The sequence below is a fragment of the Embiotoca jacksoni genome, unplaced genomic scaffold, assembly GCF_022577435.1.
Source record: "Embiotoca jacksoni isolate LCO1_2020_lvr unplaced genomic scaffold, fEmbJac1.0.p SCAF_123, whole genome shotgun sequence".
Lineage (NCBI taxonomy): Eukaryota > Metazoa > Chordata > Actinopteri > Embiotocidae > Embiotoca > Embiotoca jacksoni.
In genome coordinates, this window is record NW_027185256.1 from 250015 (window position 1) to 275786 (window position 25772).

Below are 25772 nucleotides of genomic sequence, written 5' to 3' on the forward strand. Positions count from 1 at the left end.
CGCTAGGGGCTGGCTCCAATGAGCCCAATGGAACCAATAGACCCTAAAAAAATACACAACAAAGAGCAAAAGTGTGGCCACAACAGAAAAGATATCGTAAATGAATTGAAATTAGAAGCGACTGGTGACAACAACTAAAACTCTTAAGTTTCATCATACAAACAAAATACTTATCGGACACCTGGAAACGCTCAAAATGCTTAACAATACAATCACACGCACACCGAAAAAACACACTGAACCCGAACTGAAACATTTCTACAACATTTAAAAAAAAAAAAAGTGACATTTAGTTCATTAGAAAAAGAGACTCGGGGAAACAGACGTATATTGACTTTGGCCTTCCTCGGGCCCGGGTGCGGCGTTTCTAAGTGGCAGGTTAAGACCGGATATCACCGCAGCCTGCTGCTGCTGCTGCTGCAGTCACGGCTGTGGGCACATTGCACATCTCCTGCTTCTAATGAAGCCCAAAGTCGCCATTAAAAAAATAGAAACGGCTTGGTGACCTCAAAAGACTTTCACTTTCAAAACGCAGCAGGTATATTGAGCAACTCGTTCACGCAGTCAACACTCAGCCAACGTGCGTGTTTGGTCTTCGTATTTGCGAGTCACATTTCCGATCTAATAATTCACTCCCGACCCCGTTGTCATGACACCCCACACGAAGGGATGTGGCTGGCAGGTGAAAGGTTGTTTAGATCAGTTCACAGGGGAGTTCAATTATTCATTTCTTAATTTTGCCAAAACCTTCATGTGGCTCCAAACGCTGAAGACCTCAGATTGAGGCTGTTTTGGATTCATGTGCACTTCGGTTTAAAAGCTAAATGTGGAGCATATTTCCTCCCGATTTTCAAATTAAAAATGTAATATGTACCGAAAGCTCGGCGAGTTCGACACGGCGCTCCGTGGGCCCCGATCTCAAAAGGATGAAGGGCATTTTGTCCTTCCGCTCGTGCTCCAATTGAAAAGCCTCCCCACAGTTCTCGGCTCCCGTTCCTACAATAATTCATGTCGTGAGATCTCACTTCATCACAAACGTACGTCGAGCAGTTCATCGGGGTTAAACCAGAAGAATCGGACGCGACCGTGAACACCGAAGCGGCTCGGTCGGAGCAGAAAACGACACGCTGTCGGGACGCCAGTCCCGGTGTCCTTTCATTCTGACATCGCTCTCAATCCACAGATTGCCTCATGGTTGGTGTTGCATCATCGAACGATTCGCAAATAGGACATTTTTATTTATTTTTTTTCAACATTTTGAGCGTAGAAATCGCTTTAGATGTAAATAATATGGATTATCAACCAGTTAATGGACGCGTCGACGGCCTGACGCATGCGGCTCCCTGTATGTAGTCGCAAACATCATGAAGGGAAATTTGTCAAAGGTGAAAGCTGCAACAAAATATTATTTGCACATTAGCCCACAAGCCTGTAGGATTTTTTTTTTTTTTCTAAATCAAGCTGTGCTGGTTATTAAGTTTCACATGAAGCTGCACAAACTCACATTTGAGTGATAACACGCATTCAAGCCGCCTGTTGTTGTTGCAGGAGGAAGCGCCTGCCGGGCGACTTCATCTTCACGTGTCGTTTAGAAAATAGGATTATGTATTCAGAGATTTGTGCTGAAACAGGAAATGTCCACTGCTTATGAAGGATTTTTGAAAAGACTCCACGGATCCAATACTTTGCGCGTGCTGCCATCTAGTGGCCCGTAGACGGCGAACCACAGGCAGGTGTCGCACGCTCGCTAAAACTGGATTGGTCTGTCATGGTTTGTTTTAGAAATAGGCACCGCTCGCATACATTAGATTAACCTTTACTGTAATTCCTGCAGAGCTGATAGGTCGAGGGGTTCAGCATGAAAAAAATGTAATAAAAAAAAAAATGTCACAACCCTTTTCCAGTATGATAAACTTTACTACGTGAAGGTTTTGAAACCATCCATCCTCAGGCTGAATAACAGAAAACATTTGTGTATTAATCTGGAGTATTCTGGCTATTGTTTACATTTTTAGACTCACGAGTATCCTTTAAAAAAAAAAAAAAAAGAGAGTCGGGAATTCAGAGTATGAAAGCATCTTTATTTGTTGGATTAAGGACACCATCTCCGTAACTAACGAGGCCATTCGGGTGAAGAACCATATTTTGAGCCTCTCGATATTCAGGCACTGATGAAGCGTGATTTCAACGACGACAACGAGCCATGAACAGTTAAACAGCAATTAGAGTACACAAGTAAATACTGCCTGTTGAATTATACGGTATAAGATCTGATAAAAGAGATTCTAAAAGTCGAGTCAGTAATAAAGAATTTGGAGTAAACACACTGAATAAAGGTAATGTAGAAAATACACGTGACGCTCTTATAAAAGACCTTATTGTTGAAGTTGCACATGTTTTTAAAAACAGGTTAACATCACAAAAAAAATTAAACCAAGAATGATTCCTGCCTTTGACCAGTGATAACACCAGAACTCATAAACATTCTTATACATTTGAACTGAACACCTATATTCGTTTTGAAGACTTTCCAGTATTTGGGAGCCGGCTGCTTCGCTCAACTGTAAAGTGTTGAAATCACAGAAGTCTGCCGGACAAACGGTCTCATTTAAGACATGAAGAAGAAGAAAAACTAAAAAAAGATTTCTGTATCCGTCGAGCTCGGCATCGCGCGGCTTTTAACACAGCTTCCGTAAATCGGATCATTTGTACTTTTAGGTAAGAAAACGACAAAGCATTTATTTTATTTTTTTAGATCAGCGGGAGTCATTATAAGCGACAAAAAAAACAACCATTTCTTTAAAATAATCTGTGAAGTGTGTTTCTGCGGTCTGAATAAAGCACAGACGTTACATCGGGAGGCCTCGGAGGTTTTTGTACATACCATCGATGAGCTCGTATTGAACGCTAAGTGATTCTGCTTCTATTGTCGACGACAGTCAGGCGAAGGCGTTTCCGTTCAGCGGTTTCCTCCGTGCTCGGGGACGTGTTTACAAGGACGAACGGGCCTTCGGTTCCCCCCGTCAACGAACTCGTATTGCCTGTAATCAACGGCGGTAGACGGTAAATATGACTCTCGGTTTAACATTCGGAGCCTAACGCTGTCTAACACCAGAGTCCTGCAATAAACCCGCCTCTATGGAGGCCGCCTGTGCTGCTGTTGAACTGCTGAGCGTTATACTTGATGTAAACGGGGGGTGGACAAAATAATAATACAAAAAAAACAAAACACCTCAGTGTAATACAGTTCAGCTGCACCACAAGCTGCAGCTACCAAAATCAGAAGAAAGAAGAAGCCTGAATGCGTTTCATGTTTCTGTGTGCTCTTGAGTTTAAGAAACGTGGACCTGAAAAAGGGCTGCGTACTTATATCTCTATGGCAACGATCCGATCGTTTGTGATCGTTCAATCTTTCTGTTGTCAAACGTTACGACTCAGTTCGTAATAAAAGAGTTCACGTTTTTACATGATGGAGTTAATGCGTTACAGCCGGTTAGCTCCTGCTGGCCGAAGCAACGACAATGTCGACACGTGTTCATTTTTAACACGACCAGCTGGAAGCTGCTGTTGTAAATAAACACAGCGGGCGCGGACACCAACACGGTTTTGTTTTGGTCACTGAATCAGGGCTGAACACGCCACCTTACTCGGCCAACTCAGGATCACGTGTTTGGATTATTAGTCAGTTAATTGAGGGTAATTCCTTCCACACCTTCAGTCTCAACATGTTGCTCTGATGAAAACACGCAACAGTCCGTCTCCCTGGATAACCAGGTCAACACTATCATCATAATAATAATAATAATAATACATAATAACAATACAAAGTAGGTCCCATGTGCAGCCTTGTTACTGGGACTGTGTTTATTCCCAGCGGCATCCTGTAGTGTGTCGTCGCTGTTGTCGATCCGGCCAGCGGGATCTAAACAATATTTCCCCCAAAATGGTGAACTATCCCTTTAAAAATCTACGCAGCTGTACAAAAAGCACCGACCTGACATTCTCATCCTGCAGATCGTCGGCTTTGAGGGCCGACCTGGAAATGCCCATTCCAGGAGCGATCCTGTCCGGGTATCTCACCGCGAGCTTGCCACCATTGAAGTCCACGCCCTGAAACGTGAACAAAACGTTGTTTTAGAGAAGGAGAAGAGAATCACCGCCAGAACAATGCAACAAAAATGTGATTTTTTTTATTTTTTTTTTATTTTTATTTCCTCCAGAGCAACACATGATCGTTACTCTCTGATGAGAAGGACGCAGAACGAGTCGGCTGATTTTTAGTGACAACAAACAGTGAAAACGAGAGTTCAGATTCAAGCATTCATGTTATTGTCTTGAATTTCTGAGCTTTAAGAAACACTTTACGTGAGAAAATTCAAACACACACGGAGGTGAACTTGGACAATTTAAAATTTAAAAAAAATTAAAAAATTAAAAAAAAAAAGACAACAATATCTTAAGACCTAGTTCAGGACGTACTTACATTAAAGCGTTGGATCGCTTCATCACAGTACTCCCGTTTAGTAAAGTTTACGAAGGCACATCGTTTGACAGTCAGAACTTTAACGCTGTAAACGACTCCAACCCTGCGGGAGGAGAGCGAGTCAACCAGTTGTTACCGAGCATAAACGGCAAATATCTCACTTCATGACTTTAATTGTGGGAATAAATATGATAAAAGATAACGTGAACAAAATTAGATGCGGTTGAAATGCCGGCAGCTTCTCTCACTTCTTAAACATGCTGGCTATCATGTTCTCGGTTGCTGGAAAATTCAAGTTTCCCACCCAAACAGGAAACAGCTCCCTGTGAAAAGAAAAAAAAATAAAGAAGTTTACAAAAAGAAAAGGAAGGTGACAAAACAGCGATCGGGACTGTTACTCTGTAGATAAACAAACAACCGTTCATTACACACACGGTCCGAACTGCATGAAAGCATCTAATGATTTTCTGCTCTGAAGGAATATACTGCCTCATTAGAGGTGAAGCAGTAAAGATTAGCAAAATGTCTGTTTCACTCTTCCATCGCAAGAACTCATCGAGGATCATCTTTTTAATTTATCTTTGTTTACACTCCCTAATACTGCTCTCCATTGGGCTTAGTAATTCATACGTTAATGACATATTTAACGCATTTAAAAAGGATAAATTACGATAATTGTGCCCGCGGTGACATTAAATCAATGTGTCCAAGCTGAAGCTACTGTGAGCCTCAGCAGCCCGAGTGAGAAATCAAGGCCAAAGGTCGTCTTTTGAGAACGACTTGCTGTGTTTGTGTTTCTGCAGACAGGATTTATCAGGAGCTGCAGGAACACCGTGAGGACATTTTGTGCTAAAAAAAAATAAAAAAGACTAAACTTCAGAAGATATGCGCTTGATTTGCCTCCCTCGGTTCCTTCAACTTCAAATCAACTTTACACAGAGCGAACGCAGGATTTTATTTCTGAACAGCAGGAATAAACGACATTATTTACAGAAGAAGTAATGCTCCAATAAAACAGCCTTGACATTTCACGCGACAGAATCAGTACTCACGGTGGTGATCGATTATGCTCAAAGTTGGTCTTCACGGTATCAGTATGAATGGGCTTTGACTGTCTATGGACGTTGGGCATATTGTGGACAGGGCCTAAAGGTTCGTTCGTAGGTGTTGTTTTGGGAGCATCCTGGGACTGAGGAAGAGGATGGGGAGGGTTGGTGTTGGCTGAAAGGACTGGAGAGACTCTGGTGACACTCGCTACACGAGCTGGATGGAGAGTGTCATTTGGAATCGCTCCTAAAACACAAAGAGGACAGTTTTTCATTGAGGATTTTATAAAATGAAGTGAAAAACACACGCGTTTTTGTGGATTGTACACAGATGAGCTCCAACGTTGTGAAGAGGGTTTCATTTCGCCGTGGTGTAATGAGACAGTGAGACGCTCACCTGGTTGATGGCTTAATTTGGACAGCACCTCGAACGCTTTTTTTACCGTCCCATGAATAATTAAAGCATTTGAGCTCTGCTCCCGAGTGAAACCGGACTCCTAAAGCAACACAAAGAGTCACACGTTTAAGAAGCAGTAATTACCGGGCTGATAAAACCGACGCTGCGTTTTTGTTTACATGTAAACAATGAATGTGGTTACAGGGAGTACAGAACTATGTCAGCATGTGTCACCATTACACACCATTAGTTGTGTTATTTGCACCCGCATCAGTTCCTGCGCAACTTCTGCGTACGAACTGTCCAGTTTGAGGACGTCCCTGAAGGCGTCGGCCGCCTCTTCATACCTCTGAACGAGAAGAGAGGGAAAAAAAAAAGGAGTGTTTTCACCTCAGAACTAAATCAAAGGTTCAGGCTGACTCATGGTCTGACTAACAATACTGTAATTCAACACGCAGTCAAAACAAGTCAGAGTAAATAGTGAGCCTGTGAGAATGCTTCAGTGGCGCTGCAACAGTGTCAGAGTGATCAAAGTCACAGCAACCTGAACTGTAAATAAAGTAATTGTAAACAAAAGAAAAAAGAAAAAAGACATACAAGTAAATTATTACCACCTACAACCCTGGGGTGTAATTTAATATGAAAATAATGTGTATTTACTAAAACAAACACACACAAAATAAACATTGACTTTGAAATCCAAACTCAGGAGTGTAAAAGTTGTTATTACGGATCATCTGCCTGTTGGATGTCTTTTCTTTCCCACAAACTCTTACTTAGACACAACAAACAGCACCTGAAACAGGACACACTGTATGTGGGTGGTGCAGACTGACTGGTGGACTATTTACCTTTAGACCGGCCAGAGCTCTGCCCTTTCGAAACAGGCCTTTAACCCAGCCTGGACAAATGCCGAGAGACAGCACGGCGTCAGTCAGAGCCTTGTCGTATTCTTGCAACTTTTCAAAACAGAAGGAACGATTGCCGAATAGCCTGCAACAGAAATACAGTTTTAACATTACATTAAAAAAACAACAACAACAACAGTGGTGGTGGAAGCACCATCAGTAACTTTATTTGAATCAAAGTAAAGGGACGTTTTCTTACTTAAACTCTGTAGGGTTGTACTTAATTGCGTCCGTGAAATACTTCACAGCCATATTAAAGTCTCCGGCACTCGCAAACTTATTTCCAATAACTAGAAGAAAAAAAAACCAGAAGAACCAATTAAATATTTATTAACAAGTCAACCCATGTGACTGAGAGTTTGTGTTCATACTGTGAGGACAAAAACCTACCCGCGAGGTCGGTGCTTATTTTTACATTATCTTCAAAGGTGGGGCTGCTAGACGAGGCAACATCCTGTTTACACGGCAAGATAAGAATTACATAAGCCATTATTACAGCATCATGGTCAAACCTGTAGTCACTGGAACATAATCATCTGTTATGAAGTGAGTGGACTTCTCTGCAGGACAGGTCACCTTCTTTCCAGCCTCCTGGTCTTCATTAGGTTTGTTGGGGACGGTTTTATGTTCTTCTTTATCCGGGATCTTCTTTTTCTCCTTCCACTCAGGTTTGGGCTTCTTCTCCAGTTGACGCCGAGCTATAAGAGCAGCTTTGCTCACAAAAGTACTCGTCATATCCAGCTCCTTAAAACACAACACAAACACTCTTACAAACCTTTGGACTTGAAAAAAAAAAAAGGTTTTGTCAAATGATGACATTAGAAATGTACCAAGATTTCAATTAAACAAGACAAAACAAATGAGGTTCCTCGGCTGCGTGAGGAAACATTTCATCGGTAGCCAGTTAATGATAAGAAACATAGATCTGTCATCCTGACATAAGTTCTGTATCATGTGACAAACTCTTTGAATGATAGCGACAGAGCACTGGCACCTCAGAGTCGCCGTCTTCATCGCTGGATTCGCGTTCACTGCCGTCGCTGGTGTCTGTATCTTTAGCCGAGACCGACAGCGTATCACTAGAATTGTTGGTATTGTTTTGTTTAGGTTCCTGAGCAACATCGTTTCCCTGTAAACAAACAAACAAACAAACAAACAAACAAACAAACCTGTTAAAAACCAAAAGCTTGACGAATACATGAAGATGTTGCCCAAATGAGTGATGATCACCTCTTCATTTTTTACCGGGTTCTGTTTCTCCTTCTCCAACTTCTCGAGCCGTTTTCTTTCCTTCTGTTTCTGTTGGACAGGAACGATCGCAGTGAACTTCCATTCGCGCGAAACCGACGCCCGCTCGTTACGAAGCAGCTCGTATTGAAGAGAAGCACAACTTACCTGCTTCTTAAGACGCTTCCGCTCAGCCTTGTTTTTTCTAGATTCTTTTGTTACGCCGGCTTTACTTTCAGTATCCTGCACGAAACAAACGTCGCGTGATGTTGAACCGTGCGGACGTCAAAATAAAGTCACGTGACTTCGATAAGACAAAAATAAAAAAGTGAACTCACGCTGTCCTTTGCCTGGTCAGAGGAAGGGTCATCAGCAGAAGTATAGTAATGCTGTGGAGGCTGATAGGACCTCCCACCTAACCCTCTGTCGCTTCTCCTTGGGTATCCATGGAAACCACTATGACCATGTGTCCAATTGCCGTAATCCTCACCCGAAACATCAACCTCATAATCCAAGCCTGTCAGGAACAATTATCTTTAGGTTTACAACATATTTCCTGAACTTGAATTCCTTAATAAATACATTTAAAATGAAATGTAATTTCACGAAGAACGATAGTGGTCGCAGCAGATGCGATGCGTGACATCAACTTACCAAGAAAGCCAAATCCTATCCTCTGAATATGAGGATATCTCCCAAACATATCTGCAACCCTTTGCTAAACAGGAGACACACACACACACATGAGAAAGGCATTCCTGAACCGTTGCTTACAAACATCAGAGCAACGCACCATCTTCAGACGACTTTCGGGTCCCAGTGCAGGCTGAACAACAAAACGTCTGGTCTGTCCGGAGCCGTGTGCCAGCATCACTACCGACTGAGCGGCAGCGAGAGCTCAGACTTAAGTTTCACTTTCATTTACCCAGAAGAAACTCTTGACTCACTGGACCGACAGGAGCAGACCAGCTCCTTTCAACAGACCGACGTTTAACTACTCAGTACGGAAAATAATATTCTGACATTTCATGGTATGGCTGCAAAAACAATATTCTTGATGATATGGTGAAAGAATTTCATCATAAATTTGAGGAACTTAAAAATGCCCCAAAATAAGTGTTGTAGTCTGATATGTCTGCATATCGTGATACTGACATGAAATTTAATCAAATGAAAAGTTAAAACCGTATTATAGTGAACAAGAGAATATGACGCACGCTTAGACATCAACTTTGTTCGACGGGTTAAAATACAAATGTGAGGTTTTGCTCAGTCATGCAGAGAGACATGCAAACCAGAGGAAGTGAAAATATCCTGGTTAGTTGGGATTAAGAAAGATCTTGAAGAAATTTTTTTTTCACAGCTGCCTCATTTAAAAAACAACAACAACAACAACCACAAAACAGTCTGCTTTCATTTATGCTCTTTGGACAACATAGAGCTACAAAACATATCTTCTGCCACATCAATACCACCGTTGCACTGTTGATTAGTTTAATTTAATATTATTCTATTTATATTTATATATAATGTGCATCGTTACATTTTTATTTTTAATGTTTAGACGACCTTTATTTTGAAAAGTCTAAAAATGTTCACGGACTGTGGTTGAAAATGTGAATAAAACATAACATCTTCTGACCAAATACCTCAATTTTATTACAACAAAAGTCATGACATGTAAATAACCTTTTTAAAACCAGGAAAAGACAACACGTATGTATAATATCGATAATATATCTTATATATATATATATATTATAATAATGATACCAGCTTCACCAGTTCACCAAATTATAGCCAAAAAATATTCACCTACTTTCACGATCGTTATAACGCTGTTCAATATATAAAATATAAAATAAAATGCGCTGATTTAAACATTTTAAAACAGTCAACAACATCTCGAAGCCATTTAGGAGCCTTTTAAAGTGCCTGATGTTAAAGATTATTATTATTTTTTTTTTGTGTACACAAAACAATACGTATACTTACGACCATGCGGATGTCCGTGTACTCTGGAAAAGAAGAAAAACAAACAAACAACGTGAGTCCCGTCGTGTAATCATGAAGTTAACAAAAAAAAAAAAAAAAAAAGGGCGATCTGTGGTCTTGATAACTTCCTGCTAGCTTTTGTTAGCTACACTAGCCCGCTAACTTTTTTTTCCCCCCCAAAAGAGGCAAAAATGAGCCTTTTCTTACCGGTCTCGTCTCTAAATAGCTCCATGTTTAGTAAAAAAAAAAAAACGCGCCCTGACAAAACTTTGTACGCTATTGAATTGGACTTATTAGACTTAAATCCACTCCGGGCTGCATTACTGAACGCTGACGTTACAAGCCTCTTCACTTCCGCTGTTCGCGCGCCGCTCTCAACTCTTTTCGCCCCGCCCCCTTTTTACGTAAACAAGACAGGTGCACGCATGCGCACTCTCCACGTTTCGAACTGCGAGCCTCACCAGCGCGTTTTATTTGGTAAGTTTTACATGTTAAATTAGTATATAATGGGTTTCATGTCATTCAACCCCATGCAAAATCGCATATATATTTTTTGCATGTAAAAGATTGAAGGTATTGAAGACAAATTGTAGTCAGTGATCAAATTTATTGGTTTTTTTTTTTTTAACATTCTTGTATACAGACAGGAGAGGTTTTTTTCTCTTTTCAATTCATCGAAGTCCACGAAGAGATATTATACCAAAACAGGCGAAGTTGACTTCAAATCCGGTTTTGAATTACAACCTATTTTTTTGTCTTTACGTCGGGAACCGCAACTTAATTCAAACAATATCCTTCACGGATATTTCTGCCTGGAACCACAAAGCCATAATGGGTAGGCCGAGATTTATTTGCATGGCGTGTGTGAATCCTGAAATATTACGCAGTTTTTTTTAAATTCTGTAATTCAGACTGGATTAATTTATGTTCGTGGCTTCGGTGTGGAGATCAGACCGTCTTCTTATTGACACAACTTTCATTCATCATTTCTTTAAATCCCACAGACCAACGGATGACGCACTGGTGGCTCGTTTTGCTCTGTGCGTCTTTGTGCAGCGCTGCTCCTGGTGAGAATTACTCTGAGTCTATATTAACATCCACACCGGTTTTATTTGTGTGATTTTCCTAATTTGAGTATCTTATTCTGTATTGCTTTTTTTTATTATTTCTTATGCATTTATTCCCGTTATTCACCTTTTTATTTGTGCTGTTATTTTTCCACTGAAACACATCAACCCATATTTGTGGAAGATATTTATGTCCTCTTTAAACAAAACATGATTTTGCCTAACAATTAAACTACATCCCAACTGATACCATCATCGTATGGTGTATCATCGTGTGGCGAGACGGAGACAATCAAAAATAAAGGAGGAAGACGGGGATTCAGTTACGCAGGCATTTGACAAAATTCTCTACGTAAAACATATTCAAGCTCTCACATCACCTGCTCCAAAGCCCACAAAGGCTCTGGATACGAGTATGTGGTACTTGTTGTTGGTCTTAGGCAGCTCGGCGTAGGCGTAGTATACATTAGCCAACAGGTTGATTAAGATGGAGCACACCAGCGGCTCCCTCCGTGGCCGGTGATTAGACCATAGGCCAAAAAAAGGGGACGCCAACATCTGTCCGAGGCTGTAGGCCGCGACCACCCATCCCAGGAAGCTGGCGTTGGCGTCATCATCAACCTATAAAGAAGCACAGCCAATAGATAGCAGGTAAGTCAAAAAAAATACAAAAACAAATACAAAAAGTTAACTTCGTATGACATTATTGTTCCCCCATTACCGAAGCACGCGGTTACATCAGACACACAACCAGTATGTGCATCGTTTACTCATTTTGACTTGTGCGCAAAATATAGTGCCCCAAAATATCCTTCTTTCACTTCCTGTTCGCTCTGACAAGAAAGCCTTCAACCGGAAAAAAAAAAACACTTCTTAAATTAGACCGGACAACAACTTTTTCATGAATGAAATGGCGAGTTATACATACCTTTTGCAAATAGGGCCACAATGATGTGATGACAATAGTGAAACCTGAGAGGGGACATATGACACAAAGAAGAGGACTATTGAAAGTGTCTCAGACAAGACAAGACTGTTCATTTAATGCTTTTTGTTGTTGTTGTTTTGTTATTCGACACCAATAATGACTATTCACCACCTTAGCATTGGAAAATTCGCTTTGTCTTTATTTTTATTTTTTTTGCATGACACAACCTGCAGTGATGTGATCGACTTTCAACATTATAAAAGTACCAGTGTTAAAAAAAAACCCTGCTTAACCTGGAAACAGGAGCAAATATTTCAACTTCTTACAAGTGGGCCTCCATCAAAACGGTGCTGCTACTTGAGTCAATGCACTTCCAGGTGGTTTTGCAGTTTCCTTCACAATTGCTAAACATTTGTGGACGTATTTGTTTATGACGTCACGTGGACAAATGTCCGAAAGTGAAAGTGAATATCTGGATCAACGACCGCGGTTTATGAGGAGAGGTTTTTTCTCTTTTCAATTCATCGAAGTCCACGAAGAGATATTATACCAAAACAGGCGAAGTTGACTTCAAATCCGGTTTTGAATTACAACCTAATTTTTTTTGGTCTTTACGTCGGGAACCGCAACTTAATTCAAACAATATCCTTCACGGATATTTCTGCCTGGAAGCACAAAGCCATAATGGGTACGCTGAGATTTATTTGCATGGCGTGTGTGAATCCTGAAATATTACGCAGTTTTTTTTTATTCTGTAATTCAGACTGGATTAATTTATGTTCGTGGCTTCGGTGTGGAGATCAGACCGTCTTCTTATTGACACAACTTTCATTCATCATTTCTTTAACTCCCACAGACCAACGGATGACGCACTCGTGGCTCGTTTTGCTCTGTGCGTCTTTGTGCAGCGCTGCTCCTGGTGAGAATTACTCTGAGTCTATATTAACATCCACACCGGTTTTATTTGTGTGATTTTCCTAATTTGTGTATCTTATTCTGTATTGCTTTTTTTTTTAAATTTCTTATGCATTTATTCCCGTTATTCACCTTTTTATTTGTGCTGTTATTTTTCCACTGAAACACATCAACCCATATTTGTGGAAGATATTTATGTCCTCTTTAAACAAAACATGATTTTGCCTAACAATTAAACTACATCCCAACTGATACTACGTTTTGGGGGCTGATACCCATACCGACATTAGGGAGTAAATTAAATCCTATATATTGATACAATGGCCCATATTTTTTTATATACTGTAAATATAAAACAGGCCTTCATCTTACATATTTTAGTAATGAGGCATTAAGAGGTAGTACATCTTCATTTAATACTAAATAGTAATTGTCTTAACACAAAGAATGTGAAAGTTCTAAATAAGATGAACTTGACCAAAGACATTTCTGATGCAGTTTCAGAAAGCCTTGTGGTTCAGGTCGGGCCTCCTGACTCCGTGCCGTGTGGCCACACAACCGTATTACCATGCTGGCTCAGTCCACCACAAAACGCAGAGGATCTGGAGGTACGCTGGTACCGTGGTGATCACTTCGATCACCCCATCATCCTGTACCAGGCGAAAAAGTTTGATGGCACGCAGGACGCTTCGTACGATGGCCGAGTCTCGTTTGGCTTAAAGGATGCAGCGTCCGGCGGCCTGAAGTCAGGTGACGTGAGCCTGAAGCTGGTCAACGTCAGTATTGTGGATGTAGGTGAATACACCTGTTATGTCGACAGCGACCAGGGCTACGACAGCTCATCTCTTCGTCTCAGTGTGACAGGTGAGTGTCATGAATACACAGAATCAAAAGCATGGATGGTTTCAAAATATTTACCTTTGCATCAAATGTTTCTTCATCTTCCTCCCCCGACCCTCTGTTTAGAAACGGGAAGCCCTCCTCTTCTGTCAGCAGTGTGGAAAGACGATAACATGCTGAATCTGAGCTGTGAATCTGAAGGCTGGTATCCACAACCTGTGCTGCGCTGGTCAGACGGCCAGCGAGATCTGACCCCGAAAAGTCTGGTGCACCACACAGCCTCCTCCGGGTTTCGTTCAGTCCACAGTTGGCTTCTCGTCCGCAGCTCCTCCGAGGTTTCCTGCTCAGTAGGTCTCACAGCTAAAGAGACAAAGGAAGCCAGACTGCACCTGGGATGTCCTCCTCAACCAAAACCAGGTGAAGACAAACATCTGCATGTGTGCAACAGTTGTGTTTTCTTTATGAATTTGAGAACAAAAACGTAAAGAAAATATTTCTTGCGTCAGGATCCTCAGTGGGTGGATGGGTGGCCTTCGTACTCCTCCTCATCGCCGTGTTAGCTGTTCATGGAGTGATGTGCTTCATGAAGAAAGTCAAAAGTAAATGTCTGATTTTAGATGAATATTTATCACATTTAATACATAATACAGACTCATGAAATCCTTAAACAGACAACACGGATGACAACGAATTAAAAGTGTATTCATAGCCATGAAGATATGAACACTGGGAGAAATCAAATGTTTCTTTTATGTTTCAGGGAAGAAATCCAGATCAGAAAGTAAACACACTGATGGTAAGAAAGGGCTCAACATTTTGTATTTTTTTAAGAGCAAACAATTTGAACTTTATGTGAAATCAGGGAGTTCCTCCATAAAAATACAGAACAATAAATTATTTGTTGTTTTTTTTCTCCAGAAAATCAACCACTTCTACCGAAAGGTAAGAAGTAACTCACTTTGGTTTTGTTCTTTCAAATAAACAATGTTATTAGGAAGAAATATATGAACAGATGTGTTCTCTGCTCTCTACAGCTCTATCAGCGGCGAACACGTTTTATGGTAATCACTTCATTCAATTTGGTGACAATCACACATATTTACTTGTGTTTTTCTCGATCAACATCTCAGTCATTCTTTCTAAACCTGTTTTCACTTTTCACCAGTAAATATTAAACTCGTGAAGACAGAAAATGAACACCTCAAAATCGCAGGCTCCAACCTGAGAGACGGCGACGGTCCTTTTCCTGACGGAAAGAGGGTTACCTGTCTGACCGCGATCAGAGGAACACCTGGCTTCTCTGGTGGACAACACTACTGGGAGGTTTCTTTGTGGAAGACAGGTTTCCTCAAACATTCTTGGTGGGTAGGAGTTACAAGTGCAGCTGAAATTCCTCATGACTTCAACGTTTCTACAAACACATCTACTGGCTTCTGGTTCCTGTCCTCCTCCCACGACTCTGAAGATAGTCTTCAGTTTAGCACAGAACCGAAAGTTTCACTGTCTGCCCATGAAAGACTGCAGACGGTCGGTGTGTATTTGAATTATGACAGCGGAGAGCTCTCCTTTTATAACGTGGAAGCTCAAAGACTAATTATCTCTTTCACAGCTACGTTCACAGGCGAAGTCTTTCCGTTTTTCAATCCTGGGAAAGGTGACCAAGGACCTATGGAGATATTACAGAGAGCAGAGCAGACTGAGTCTAATGATCATGGGAACTCTGTAGATTTAGCAGAAGGGCCTTCACCTTAATATCATCAGTAACAACCGCTATAAGAAAGTCGGGTTAAACACTTGGGATCTGTTTCGTATTTCAACACTCCACCTTTGTCTCGTATGTTTTTTAGTTCATGTCAGGAGTGAAATTTTATAGTGCCATCGACAAAATGGTCAGTTTTAAGGTGGCAGCATGTGGCCTTTTGATAAATACACATTGGAGCCGGCAGGCAGCTTTGATTAACACAAAAACTTGAAGCAGGAGGGGGGACGGGGGGACGGCTCGTTTCACTCTGCGTACATTTTGACGTGTAAAAACCGAAGTGTGAAACTTTTAAACTCAAGCGAACTGTTTTAAGGAGAGAGTTGAAGAAATAATCTAGTAAATATAAGCATTGTAGGGCGTCCAGCTGACATTAAATCACTTTTTGTGCCTTTAAACAAACAAGACTTCTTCATGACTTGCTTCGTGATTGAGGAATAACACTCCAAAAGTCGAACCGACTCCGTTCCCTTCTCGTGTTCAACCTCTGAACGCCCCACGACTGAAGCCCAAAGATTTTATATACGCTGCCTTTATAGAGCTACACGCTCTAACTCGTATGCACTCCAAGTGTCCTGACAACCCTCAGCAGGCTCTGCACAAGCCTCACGAACCATGTGGAACTGTATCTCAGTGGGGTTGTGAAGCAGGCAGCTCCCTCGACACCCCAGTATTACATTTTATTCATATCGTGCCAAATGACAGCAGAGGTTATTTCATGGGACTTGGAGCATTAAAGTCCTTCCGCTGTTCGCGCGCCGCTATCAACTCTTTCCTCCTCCCTTTGCGTAAACAAGAAGCAGACCGGTGCACGTATGCGCACTCTCCCATTTCGAGAAGTGTCAAACTATGATGCGACAAACGAGCCTCACCAGCGCATTTTATTGGTAGTTTTACTGTTAAATTAGTATGTAATGGGTTTCATGTCATTCAACCCCATGCAAAATCTCCTCTGTAATAATATATATTTTTTGTATGTAAAAGATTGTGTAGGTATTAAAGACAAATTGCAGTCAGTGATCAAATTTATTGTTTTTTTTTTTAACATTCTTGTATACAGACACTACATAACTGTGTATTTTTTGTTGTTGAATGTATTTCTTTGATTTAAAGAGCTTTTTAAATAAATGTTTATGTCCCCTGAGGTTCGATGCAAGCGTGTCGCATACATCGTCATTTCGTCATCGTAGTAAACAAACAAAATGGAACAATTTTACGCAATAATAATGAATTAAAGTGGAGAACACAAGGTCACGTTAAATCTTTAAGTCCTCACTCTGTTAATATTTAGCAGACACACACACAGAGACCATTTTGTGAAGAGACAAACAACTGTAGATTTAAACAACAACAGGTAAAGTCATTAACAGAAAATATTATCAACGTGTCCCCATTGTGGAAAAGAGATAAAAGAGGGAATATTTAAATTAGTGCCAACTATAGAGAAAAGTATTTTTCAACCTCTGAAGAGACATTTCTTTCATGACAAAAATCACCACGCTGTCATTACTGCCGTTTGTCATGAACATGCGTCACAGGCCGTCTTTCACAACAAGCGAGTGAAAGTGCAGCTGCAGGTCCAACTCCCTTATTAACACGCAAAGTAGTCATCTCTGGTCGAGTCGCGAGAAATAACCGAGCCTCGTCTCTTCACCATCGAGTTTGAAGGTCAAAAACCCTGAGTTACAAAAGTTAGAAAAGGCTTGTCAGTATCACATTTCAACAGGAAGTAACGGCAACAAACAGCGATCATCACAGCGAGCACTGTGGACAAAAAAAATAAAATAATAAGTGTATGAAAGTGCCATCAGTTTCTACGGCGGGAGCTTGTTATTCAACAATCCTTCCACGACGGGCAGAAAAGGAGATGAGTCTGTGGTAGATGGAGCCGAAGAGGACGAGGCCCCCCACCACCATACCACAGATGAGGCTGAAGGCCCAGCGAGGGCCCAAGATGGTGTAGACCTGGGAAACAAAGATGGGGCCGAGAGTCCGAGCGCCGCTCCCCGACGCCGTCAGCCAGCCCATGTACACACCCTGAAGAAATCAACAGAAGAGGATTGATCGCAACAGTCATTTTAAGTCGCAAAATAAAACAACATTTTCAGAAATGGAAGAAGCCACTTCCATTACCTGAGGTTTGGAGCCAAGGATTTTTGAATACAGTGTGTAGGACATCACGTTGCAGGTTGGGTACCCCACCCCGATAAAGACGGCAGCTGAAATGAACTGGGCTAAGTGTATGGCGGGGGTATACTGGCACCACGTCTGTTCGTACGGGCAGCCGGTTTGGTCCATAGAGCTGTTGGAGGCCTTCACAGCCTCAGACATCTGACTGACCGCCGAGATGTTTTTGAGGTCTGCGTTTTGAAAAGGAAAAAAAAACTAAACCGTGAGCAAATCCAAAGAGACATTTGAATCCTTTCGCTTTTAATCCTATTCTAGCACTTACAGCTGTGTTATCTTTTCAAATGAAAAGCTGTGTAATTCAATGAATCAATCGTACCTGCCCAGTGGATTTTAGGGTAATGGTTTCCCCATGGAAGCAGAATAAAGAAGGCGCAGAATATGACAGCCAAGCCCACTACGAACACCGGACGATCCCCAAACCTGGAAGGAAGCAAACATTTCTTCTCGATTAACCAAATTTAGGGGAAGTTGAATTCAACTGGAATCCATCCACGCGTGAGGGAGGCTACCTTTTGGCGGCCACTTTCACAACCACAAACACCAGGATTGATTCAAAGCCGATGCAGCAGATGATAATGCCGTTGTACAGCACAGCTTCTTTCCTGGTCCAGGCGAACATGTCCATGGTCAAGGGGGTGGTAATTCTGAAAATAAAAATAAAAACATACAGTCAGAGGCAGAGGTACAAACGAGTGTCGGTTATATTCCAAGTTTGACCGTAATAGTCTTTAAAGAAATACGTACGTCTCAAAGACAGCAAAGAGGAACATGACGACGAAGAACAGGATGTTGGAACTCACGACAGCGACCTGGTCGATGGTTCCCTCGGGTTCTTCGCACGTGTCAACTCTATCTACAGGGACGGGAGGAAGACAATGAAAACTCGCACCAAAACTTTAGAACAACACCCTGTAGATTTACTTTCATAGCTCAAATCATGATTTTCCATCAGCAGCAGTCAGTGCAGGCGTCAAACACGGCTGCCTTGTGTCATGACCCTTGAGCCCGTCGGCTGATCTTATTTTGAGGGACACAATGTTTGAGCCCAAATACTTTTTAGTTGTGTCTGCATGTCCTCTGCAAGTCCTCTGTAGTCAAGACCTTCTGTGTTTATGCATTATGTCACTATCCTAATAAAAATGCAGATAGGTTTGACAAACATACCGTCTGCGGTGTAGTTGATGGCTCGAATCTGTCTTCCATGCTCATCGACAAAATGCTCTCTAATGGAAACAATTACAACACACACTTTTATTTGTTTTTTAAGAGTCCACGTTCAGATAATTAGATGTCCGTCTGAACACTGACAGGTTTTCCGTTTCACTATTATGCACGACAATACACAAACTGTGAATGAAAGGCAAAAGAAACCATCTCTAATGTCTCATGTTAGATTCTTTTGGAAGGACCTACTATGTTAAGTACCCTGAGATGACTCGTTGTGTTGTTGTGACTTTAATTGAAAATGATCGCAAGTGTTTCTCCTCTTCGTAGTTTGTACTCCAATTAATAATCTACAAAGAGAGTAAAGTTACACGTTGTGGTTTTTTTTGTTCACTTACTTCAACACCAAAATAACGAGCAGGATGTTGACGAGGCCAAAAGCGGTCGCGAGTAAAGCTGGAGAAGTGTACATGTTTATTTGCAGCTCGATGAACTTCACCGTGATGCCGCGTTCACCGATGGACGACAGAGCCGCCTGCAGGGCTGACACAAACAGAGACGTGAAAATATTTCTGACGAAACCCAAAGCTCATTCAACAATGTTGTTCAGTCATTCACTCCTCCGCTGGCAGCTTTCATGTCTCTGCTGGTCAGGGTCACAAAATACGGGCCTCCTTTACCTGGCCCGAGGATGAAACCCAGGGCCTGAGAGGCACTCATGTTTGCCATGGCGTTGGTCCTCTCTTTCAGAGATGTGGCTCCAGCAACGTAGGACCTCACCACGGCAACATTACCTGTCATGAGGAGACCGCGACTGATGTAAGTGCGACGTGTATCATCGTGTGGCGAGACGGAGCCGATCAAAAATAAAGGAGGAAGACGGGGATTCAGTTACGCAGGCATTTGACAAAATTCTCTACGCAAAACATATTCAAGCTCTCACATCACCTGCTCCAAAGCCCACAAAGGCTCTGGATACGAGTATGTGGTACTTGTTGTTGGTCTTAGGCAGCTCGGCGTAGGCGTAGTATACATTAGCCAACAGGTTGATTAAGATGGAGCACACCAGCGGCTCCCTCCGTGGCCGGTGATTAGACCATAGGCCAAAAAAAGGGGACGCCAACATCTGTCCGAGGCTGTAGGCCGCGACCACCCATCCCAGGAAGCTGGCGTTGGCGTCATCATCAACCTATAAAGAAGCACAGCCAATAGATAGCAGGTAAGTCAAAAAAAACAAAAAACACAAATACAAAAAGTTAACTTCGTATGACATTATTGTTCCCCCATTACCGAAGCACGCGGTTACATCAGACACACAACCAGTATGTGCATCGTTTACTCATTTTGACTTGTGCGCAAAATATAGTGCCCCAAAATATCCTTCTTTCACTTCCTGTTCGCTCCGACAAGAAAGCCTTCAACCGGAAAAAAAAAACACTTCTTAAATTAGACCGGACAACAACTTTTTCATGAATGAAATGGCGAGTTATACATACCTTTTGCAAATAGGGCCACAATGATGTGATGACAATAGTGAAACCTGAGAGGGGACATATGACACAAGGAAGAGGACTATTGAAAGTGTCTCAGACAAGACAAGACTGTTCATTTAATGCTTTTTGTTGTTGTTGTTGTTGTTTTGTTATTTGACACCAATAATGACTATTCACCACCTTAGCATTGGAAAATTCGCTTTGTCTTTATTTTTTTTTGCATGACACAACCTGCAGTGATGTGATCAACTTTCAACATTATAAAAGTACCAGTGTTAAAAATAATAAAATAAATAAAAATAAATCACTCACCTACACTGCTGAGGAACATGGTGAAGTACATGACTCGGATGGACCTCCACCGACTTCTGTAGTCATCATCATCCTGATAGACGTCACTGCTCACAGGCAAAGGGTGCAAGACGTTACAGGGGCTTTTTTAAATGTATTTATTAGGTTGTATAAAGGCTGATAAACGGATCTACCACAGGGCTCGTGACACCAGTGCTTCTACGCGCTGTTTGGTAAACAATGCATGCGTAAAGCTCCCTATTGAATGTGTCCTCCACCTGAAGTCTGCGTGTCCCGTTCATGTCAGTGCACTTTACCTGCTGTCGTCATCCCTCAGCAACGGAGTGGTGTCGTCAGCGTCGATTTGAGACATTTTTCTTTTTTTGTTGTTGTTGAACTTACGACTCTGTCCTCGGGACTTCCTAAGTCGCCATATATCCGAGGGTCAGTGAACTACACCGCCAACGCCAGCTGCAACGTCGACGAATGCAAAGCAGCTCAAACTAACCGTACAAGCACGTTATCCTCACTGAGTCCACGCACGATGCTCAGCGGAGCTTTCCAACCTGCAGTTCAGCGCATAAACGACGTAACGCCGCGCAAACGCTTTCCAAACTGGACCTGATACCAGAACCAGCTCCTGACTCGACCACGACATTTAACCACTGAAGCTTCCGGTTAAAAATTTTCAAAATAAGGACAATTGGATTTTAATTTAAACCTTATATTGTTTACTTTGTGTACTCACACCTTAAAAAGCAACACAATTACGTTTTTTTTTTTAAATGAATTAAATGAATTTAATAATTATTTAAATAATAATTTATTTACATTTTTAATTTAGTATTAATTTTAATATTATTTTTTAAAATATTTAAACAAAATTAAATAATTTAAATTTATTTAATTTAAATGAAATAAAATGAATTTAATTCATTAAATTAAATCTAATTCATTAAATTTAATGAATTAGAGTCCATCTCTTTCATTTTTTTGGTACCGTCACTGGCTCTATGCTCTTATTTTGAAACCGGTATCATTTAACGTTAGGCCCCCTTCAGGCCTTAACCAATTACCTGGACGCAGGACTCTCTCGCGAGATCTCTCCTGTCCGGGAGTATCATCTAGTTTTAGTAAAAAAAAAAAAAAAAAAAAAAAAAAAAAAAAAAAAATCATTTATCAGGATGTTTCATTCTCTAATCCAGATTTGAAAACATTGTTTTAGAAGTATATATTTAGCAGATTACAAATGAATGACCCAGAAAAGCCTATATTTGATCAGAAAATTAAGACACATTAAAGGTATTTATTGCTTAACCTGGAAACAGGAGCAAATATTTCAACTTCTTACAAGTGGGCCTCCATCAAAACGGTGCTGCTACTTGAGTCAATGCACTTCCAGGTGGTTTTGCAGTTTCCTTCACAATTGCTAAACATCCTTCAGGAAACATTTGTGGACGTATTTGTTTATGACGTCACGTGGACAAATGTCCGAAAGTGAAAGTGAATATCTGGATCAACGACCACGGTTTATTAGGAGAGGTTTTTTCTCTTTTCAATTCATCGAAGTCCACGAAGAGATATTATACCAAAACAGGCGAAGTTGACTTCAAATCCGGTTTTGAATTACAACCTAATTTTTTTTGGTCTTTACGTCGGGAACCGCAACTTAATTCAAACAATATCCTTCACGGATATTTCTGCCTGGAAGCACAAAGCCATAAATGGGTAGGCCGAGATTTATTTGCACGGCGTGTGTGAATCCTGAAATATGACGCAGTTTTTTTTAAATCCTGTAATTCAGACTGGATTAATTTATGTTCGTGGCTTCGGTGTGGAGATCAGACCGTCTTCTTATTGACACAACTTTCATTCATCATTTCTTTAACTCCCACAGACCAACGGATGACGCACTCGTGGCTCGTTTTGCTCTGTGCGTCTTTGTGCAGCGCTGCTCCTGGTGAGAATTACTCTGAGTCTATATTAACATCCACACCGGTTTTATTTGTGTGATTTTCCTAATTTGTGTATCTTATTCTGTATTGCTTTTTTTTTTAAATTTATTTCTTATGCATTTATTCCTTTTTATTTGTGCTGTTATTTTTCCACTTAAACACATCAACCCATATTTGTGGAAGATATTTATGTCCTCTTTAAACAAAACATGATTTTGCCTAACAATTAAACTACATCCCAACTGATACTACATTTTGGGGGCTGATACCCATACCGACATTAGGGAGTAAATTAAATCCTATATATTGATACAATGGCCCATATTTTTTTTATATACTGTATATAAAACAGGCCTTCATCTTACATATTTTAGTAATGAGGCATTAAGAGGTAGTACATCTTCATTTAATACTAAATAGTAATTGTCTTAACACAAAGAATGTGAAAGTTCTAAATAAGATGAACTTGACCAAAAACATTTCTGATGCAGTTTCAGAAAGCCTTGTGGTTCAGGTCGGGCCTCCTGACTCCGTGCCGTGTGGCCACACAACCGTATTACCATGCTGGCTCAGTCCACCGCAAAACGCAGAGGATCTGGAGGTACGCTGGTACCGTGGTGATCACTTCGATCACCCCATCATCCTGTACCAGGCGAAAAAGTTTGATGGCTCGCAGGACGCTTCGTACGATGGCCGAGTCTCGTTTGGCTTAAAGGATGCAGCGTCCGGCGGCCTGAAGTCAGGTGACGTGAGCCTGAAGCTGGTCAACGTCAGTATTGTGGATGTAGGTGAATACACCTGTTATGTCAGCAGCGACCAGGGATACGACAGCTCATCTCTTCGTCTCAGTGTGACAGGTGAGTGTCATGAATACACAGAATCAAAAGCATGGATGGTTTCAAAATATTTACCTTTGCATCAAATGTTTCTTCATCTTCCTCCCCCGACCCTCTGTTTAGAAACGGGAAGCCCTCCTCTTCTGTCAGCAGTGTGGAAAGACGATAACATGCTGAATCTGAGCTGTGAATCTGAAGGCTGGTATCCACAACCTGTGCTGCGCTGGTCAGACGGCCAGCGAGATCTGACCCCGAAAAGTCTGGTGCACCACACAGCCTCCTCCGGGTTTCGTTCAGTCCACAGTTGGCTTCTCGTTCGCAGCTCCTCCGAGGTTTCCTGCTCGGTAGGTCTCACAACTAAAGAGACAAAGGAAGCCAGACTGCACCTCGGAAGTCCTCCTCAACCAAAAACAGGTGAAGACAAACATCTGCATGTGTGCAACAGTTGTGTTTTCTTTATGAATTTGAGAACAAAAACGTAAAGAAAATATTTCTTGCGTCAGGATCCTCAGTGGGTGGATGGGTGGCCTTCGTACTCCTCCTCATCGCCGTGTTAGCTGTTCTTGGAGTGATTGGAGTGATGTACTTCAAGAAGAAAGTCAAAGGTAAATGTCTGATTTTAGATGAATATTTATCACATTTAATACATAATACAGACTCATGAAATCCTTAAACAGACAACAGGGATGACAATGAATTAAAAGTGTATTCATAGCCATGAAGATATGAACACTGGGTGAAATCAAATGTTTCTTTTATGTTTCAGGGAAGAAATCCAGATCAGAAAGTAAACACACTGATGGTAAGAAAGGGCTCAACATTTTGTATTTTTTTAAGAGCAAACAATTTGAACTTTATGTGAAATCAGGGAGTTCCTCCATAAAAATACAGAACAATAAATTATTTGTTGTTTTTTTTCTCCAGAAAATGAACCACTTCTACCGAAAGGTAAGAAGTAACTCACTTTGTCTTTGTTCTTTCAAATAAACAATGTTATGAGGAAGAAATATATGAACAGATGTGTTCTCTGCTCTCTACAGATGTGGTGCAGCCAACAGCTCTATCAACGGCGAACACGTTTTATGGTAATCACTTCATTCAATTTGGTGACAATCACACATATTTACTTGTGTTTTTCTCGATCAACATCTCAGTCATTCTTTCTAAACCTGTTTTCACTTTTCACCAGTAAATATTAAACTCGTGGAGACAGAAAATAAATACCTCAAAATCGTAGGCTCCATACTGAGAGACGGCGACGGTCCTTTTCCTGACGGAAAGAGGGTTACCCGTCTGACTGCGATCAGAGGAACACCTGGCTTCTCTGGTGGACAACACTACTGGGAGGTTTCTTTGGGGAAGACAGGTTTCCTCAAACATTCTTGGTGGGTAGGAGTTACAAGTGCAGCTGAAATTCCTCATGACTTCAACGTTTCTACAAACACATCTACTGGCTTCTGGTTCCTGTCCTCCTCCTCCTCCTCTGAAGATTGTCTTCAGTTTAGCACAGAACCGAAAGTTTCACTGCCTGCCCATGAAAGACTGCAGACGGTCGGTGTGTATTTGAATTATGACAGCGGAGAGCTCTCCTTTTATAACGTGGAAGCTCAAAGACTCATTGGGTCTTTCACAGCTACGTTCACAGGCGAAGTCTTTCCGCTTTTCAATCCTGGGAAAGATGACAAAGGATCTATGGAGATATTACAGAGAGCAGAGCAGACTGAGTCTAATGATCATGGGAACTCTGTAGATTTAGCAGAAGGGCCTTCACCTTAATATCATCAGTAACAACCGCTATAAGAAAGTCGGGTTAAACACTTGGGATCTGTTTCGTATTTCAACACTCCACCTTTGTCTCGTATGTTTTTTAGTTCATGTCAGGAGTGAAATTTTCTGGTGCCATCGACAAAATGGTCAGTTTTAAGGTGGCAGCATGTGGCCTTTTGATAAATACACATTGGAGCCGGCAGGCAGCTTTGATTAACACAAAAACTCCAAGCAGGAGGGGGGACGGGGGGACGGCTCGTTTCACTCTGCGTACATTTTGACGTGTAAAAACCGAAGTGTGAAACTTTTAAACTCAAGCGAACTGTTTTAAGGAGAGAGTTGAAGAAATAATCTAGTAAATAGCCTCACGAACCATATGGGACTGTATCTCAGTGGGGTTGTGAAGCAGGCAGCTCCCTCGACACCTCGGTATTACATTTTATTCATATCGCGCCAAATGACAGCAGAGGTTATTTCATGGGACTTGGAGCATTAAAGTCCTCACAAACAA

General features: G+C 41.4%; 4 protein-coding genes across 8 annotated transcripts; 2 read left to right on the forward strand and 2 right to left on the reverse strand.

The window, feature by feature from the left end:
• Positions 1-2060: 2060 nt before the first annotated feature.
• Positions 2061-10413, reverse strand: LOC138195744 (protein STIP1 homolog). The gene is made up of 18 exons (XM_069145385.1): positions 10264-10413; positions 10057-10079; positions 8716-8779; positions 8400-8578; positions 8230-8304; positions 8065-8133; positions 7829-7963; positions 7411-7578; positions 7225-7288; positions 7034-7124; positions 6778-6919; positions 6171-6275; positions 5927-6026; positions 5536-5776; positions 4732-4806; positions 4484-4586; positions 3995-4110; positions 2061-3041 (listed from the first exon to the last, which is right to left on the reverse strand). Exons 1-18 carry the CDS (start codon positions 10286-10288, stop codon positions 2960-2962), a joined length of 1857 nt encoding a protein of 618 aa, XP_069001486.1. The 5' UTR covers positions 10289-10413; the 3' UTR covers positions 2061-2959.
• Positions 10414-11681: 1268 nt separating this feature from the next.
• Positions 11682-16713, forward strand: LOC138195747 (butyrophilin subfamily 2 member A2-like). 3 transcript variants are annotated; one of them, XM_069145393.1, is made up of 9 exons: positions 11682-11774; positions 12908-12970; positions 13465-13830; positions 13933-14223; positions 14313-14405; positions 14567-14602; positions 14725-14748; positions 14841-14867; positions 14972-16713. In XM_069145393.1, the coding sequence occupies exons 2-9, from the start codon at positions 12916-12918 to the stop codon at positions 15556-15558; spliced, it is 1479 nt and encodes a 492-aa protein (XP_069001494.1). In that variant the 5' UTR covers positions 11682-11774; positions 12908-12915; the 3' UTR covers positions 15559-16713. The 3 variants fall into 3 exon arrangements, with proteins under 3 accessions (XP_069001494.1, XP_069001493.1, XP_069001492.1); XM_069145392.1 differs by lacking the exon at positions 11682-11774 and adding an exon at positions 12214-12739; XM_069145391.1 differs by lacking the exon at positions 11682-11774 and having other exon boundaries at positions 12751-12970.
• Positions 16714-16816: 103 nt separating this feature from the next.
• On the reverse strand, positions 16817-23607 carry mfsd8 (major facilitator superfamily domain containing 8). Of its 2 annotated transcripts, none has more exons than XM_069145395.1 (12): positions 23570-23607; positions 20725-20810; positions 20416-20459; positions 19868-20108; positions 19600-19713; positions 19318-19462; positions 18920-18978; positions 18500-18608; positions 18265-18399; positions 18072-18175; positions 17699-17925; positions 16817-17602 (listed from the first exon to the last, which is right to left on the reverse strand). In XM_069145395.1, the coding sequence occupies exons 1-12, from the start codon at positions 23590-23592 to the stop codon at positions 17396-17398; spliced, it is 1494 nt and encodes a 497-aa protein (XP_069001496.1). In that variant the 5' UTR covers positions 23593-23607; the 3' UTR covers positions 16817-17395. The 2 variants fall into 2 exon arrangements, with proteins under 2 accessions (XP_069001496.1, XP_069001495.1); XM_069145394.1 differs by lacking the exon at positions 23570-23607 and adding an exon at positions 21021-21343.
• LOC138195749 (butyrophilin subfamily 2 member A2-like) lies at positions 20046-25718 on the forward strand. 2 transcript variants are annotated; one of them, XM_069145397.1, is made up of 9 exons: positions 20046-20138; positions 22601-22663; positions 23150-23515; positions 23618-23908; positions 23998-24099; positions 24261-24296; positions 24419-24442; positions 24535-24579; positions 24684-25718. In XM_069145397.1, exons 2-9 carry the CDS (start codon positions 22609-22611, stop codon positions 25268-25270), a joined length of 1506 nt encoding a protein of 501 aa, XP_069001498.1. In that variant the 5' UTR covers positions 20046-20138; positions 22601-22608; the 3' UTR covers positions 25271-25718. The 2 variants fall into 2 exon arrangements, with proteins under 2 accessions (XP_069001498.1, XP_069001497.1); XM_069145396.1 differs by lacking the exon at positions 20046-20138 and adding an exon at positions 21897-22431.
• Positions 25719-25772: the final 54 nt, after the last annotated feature.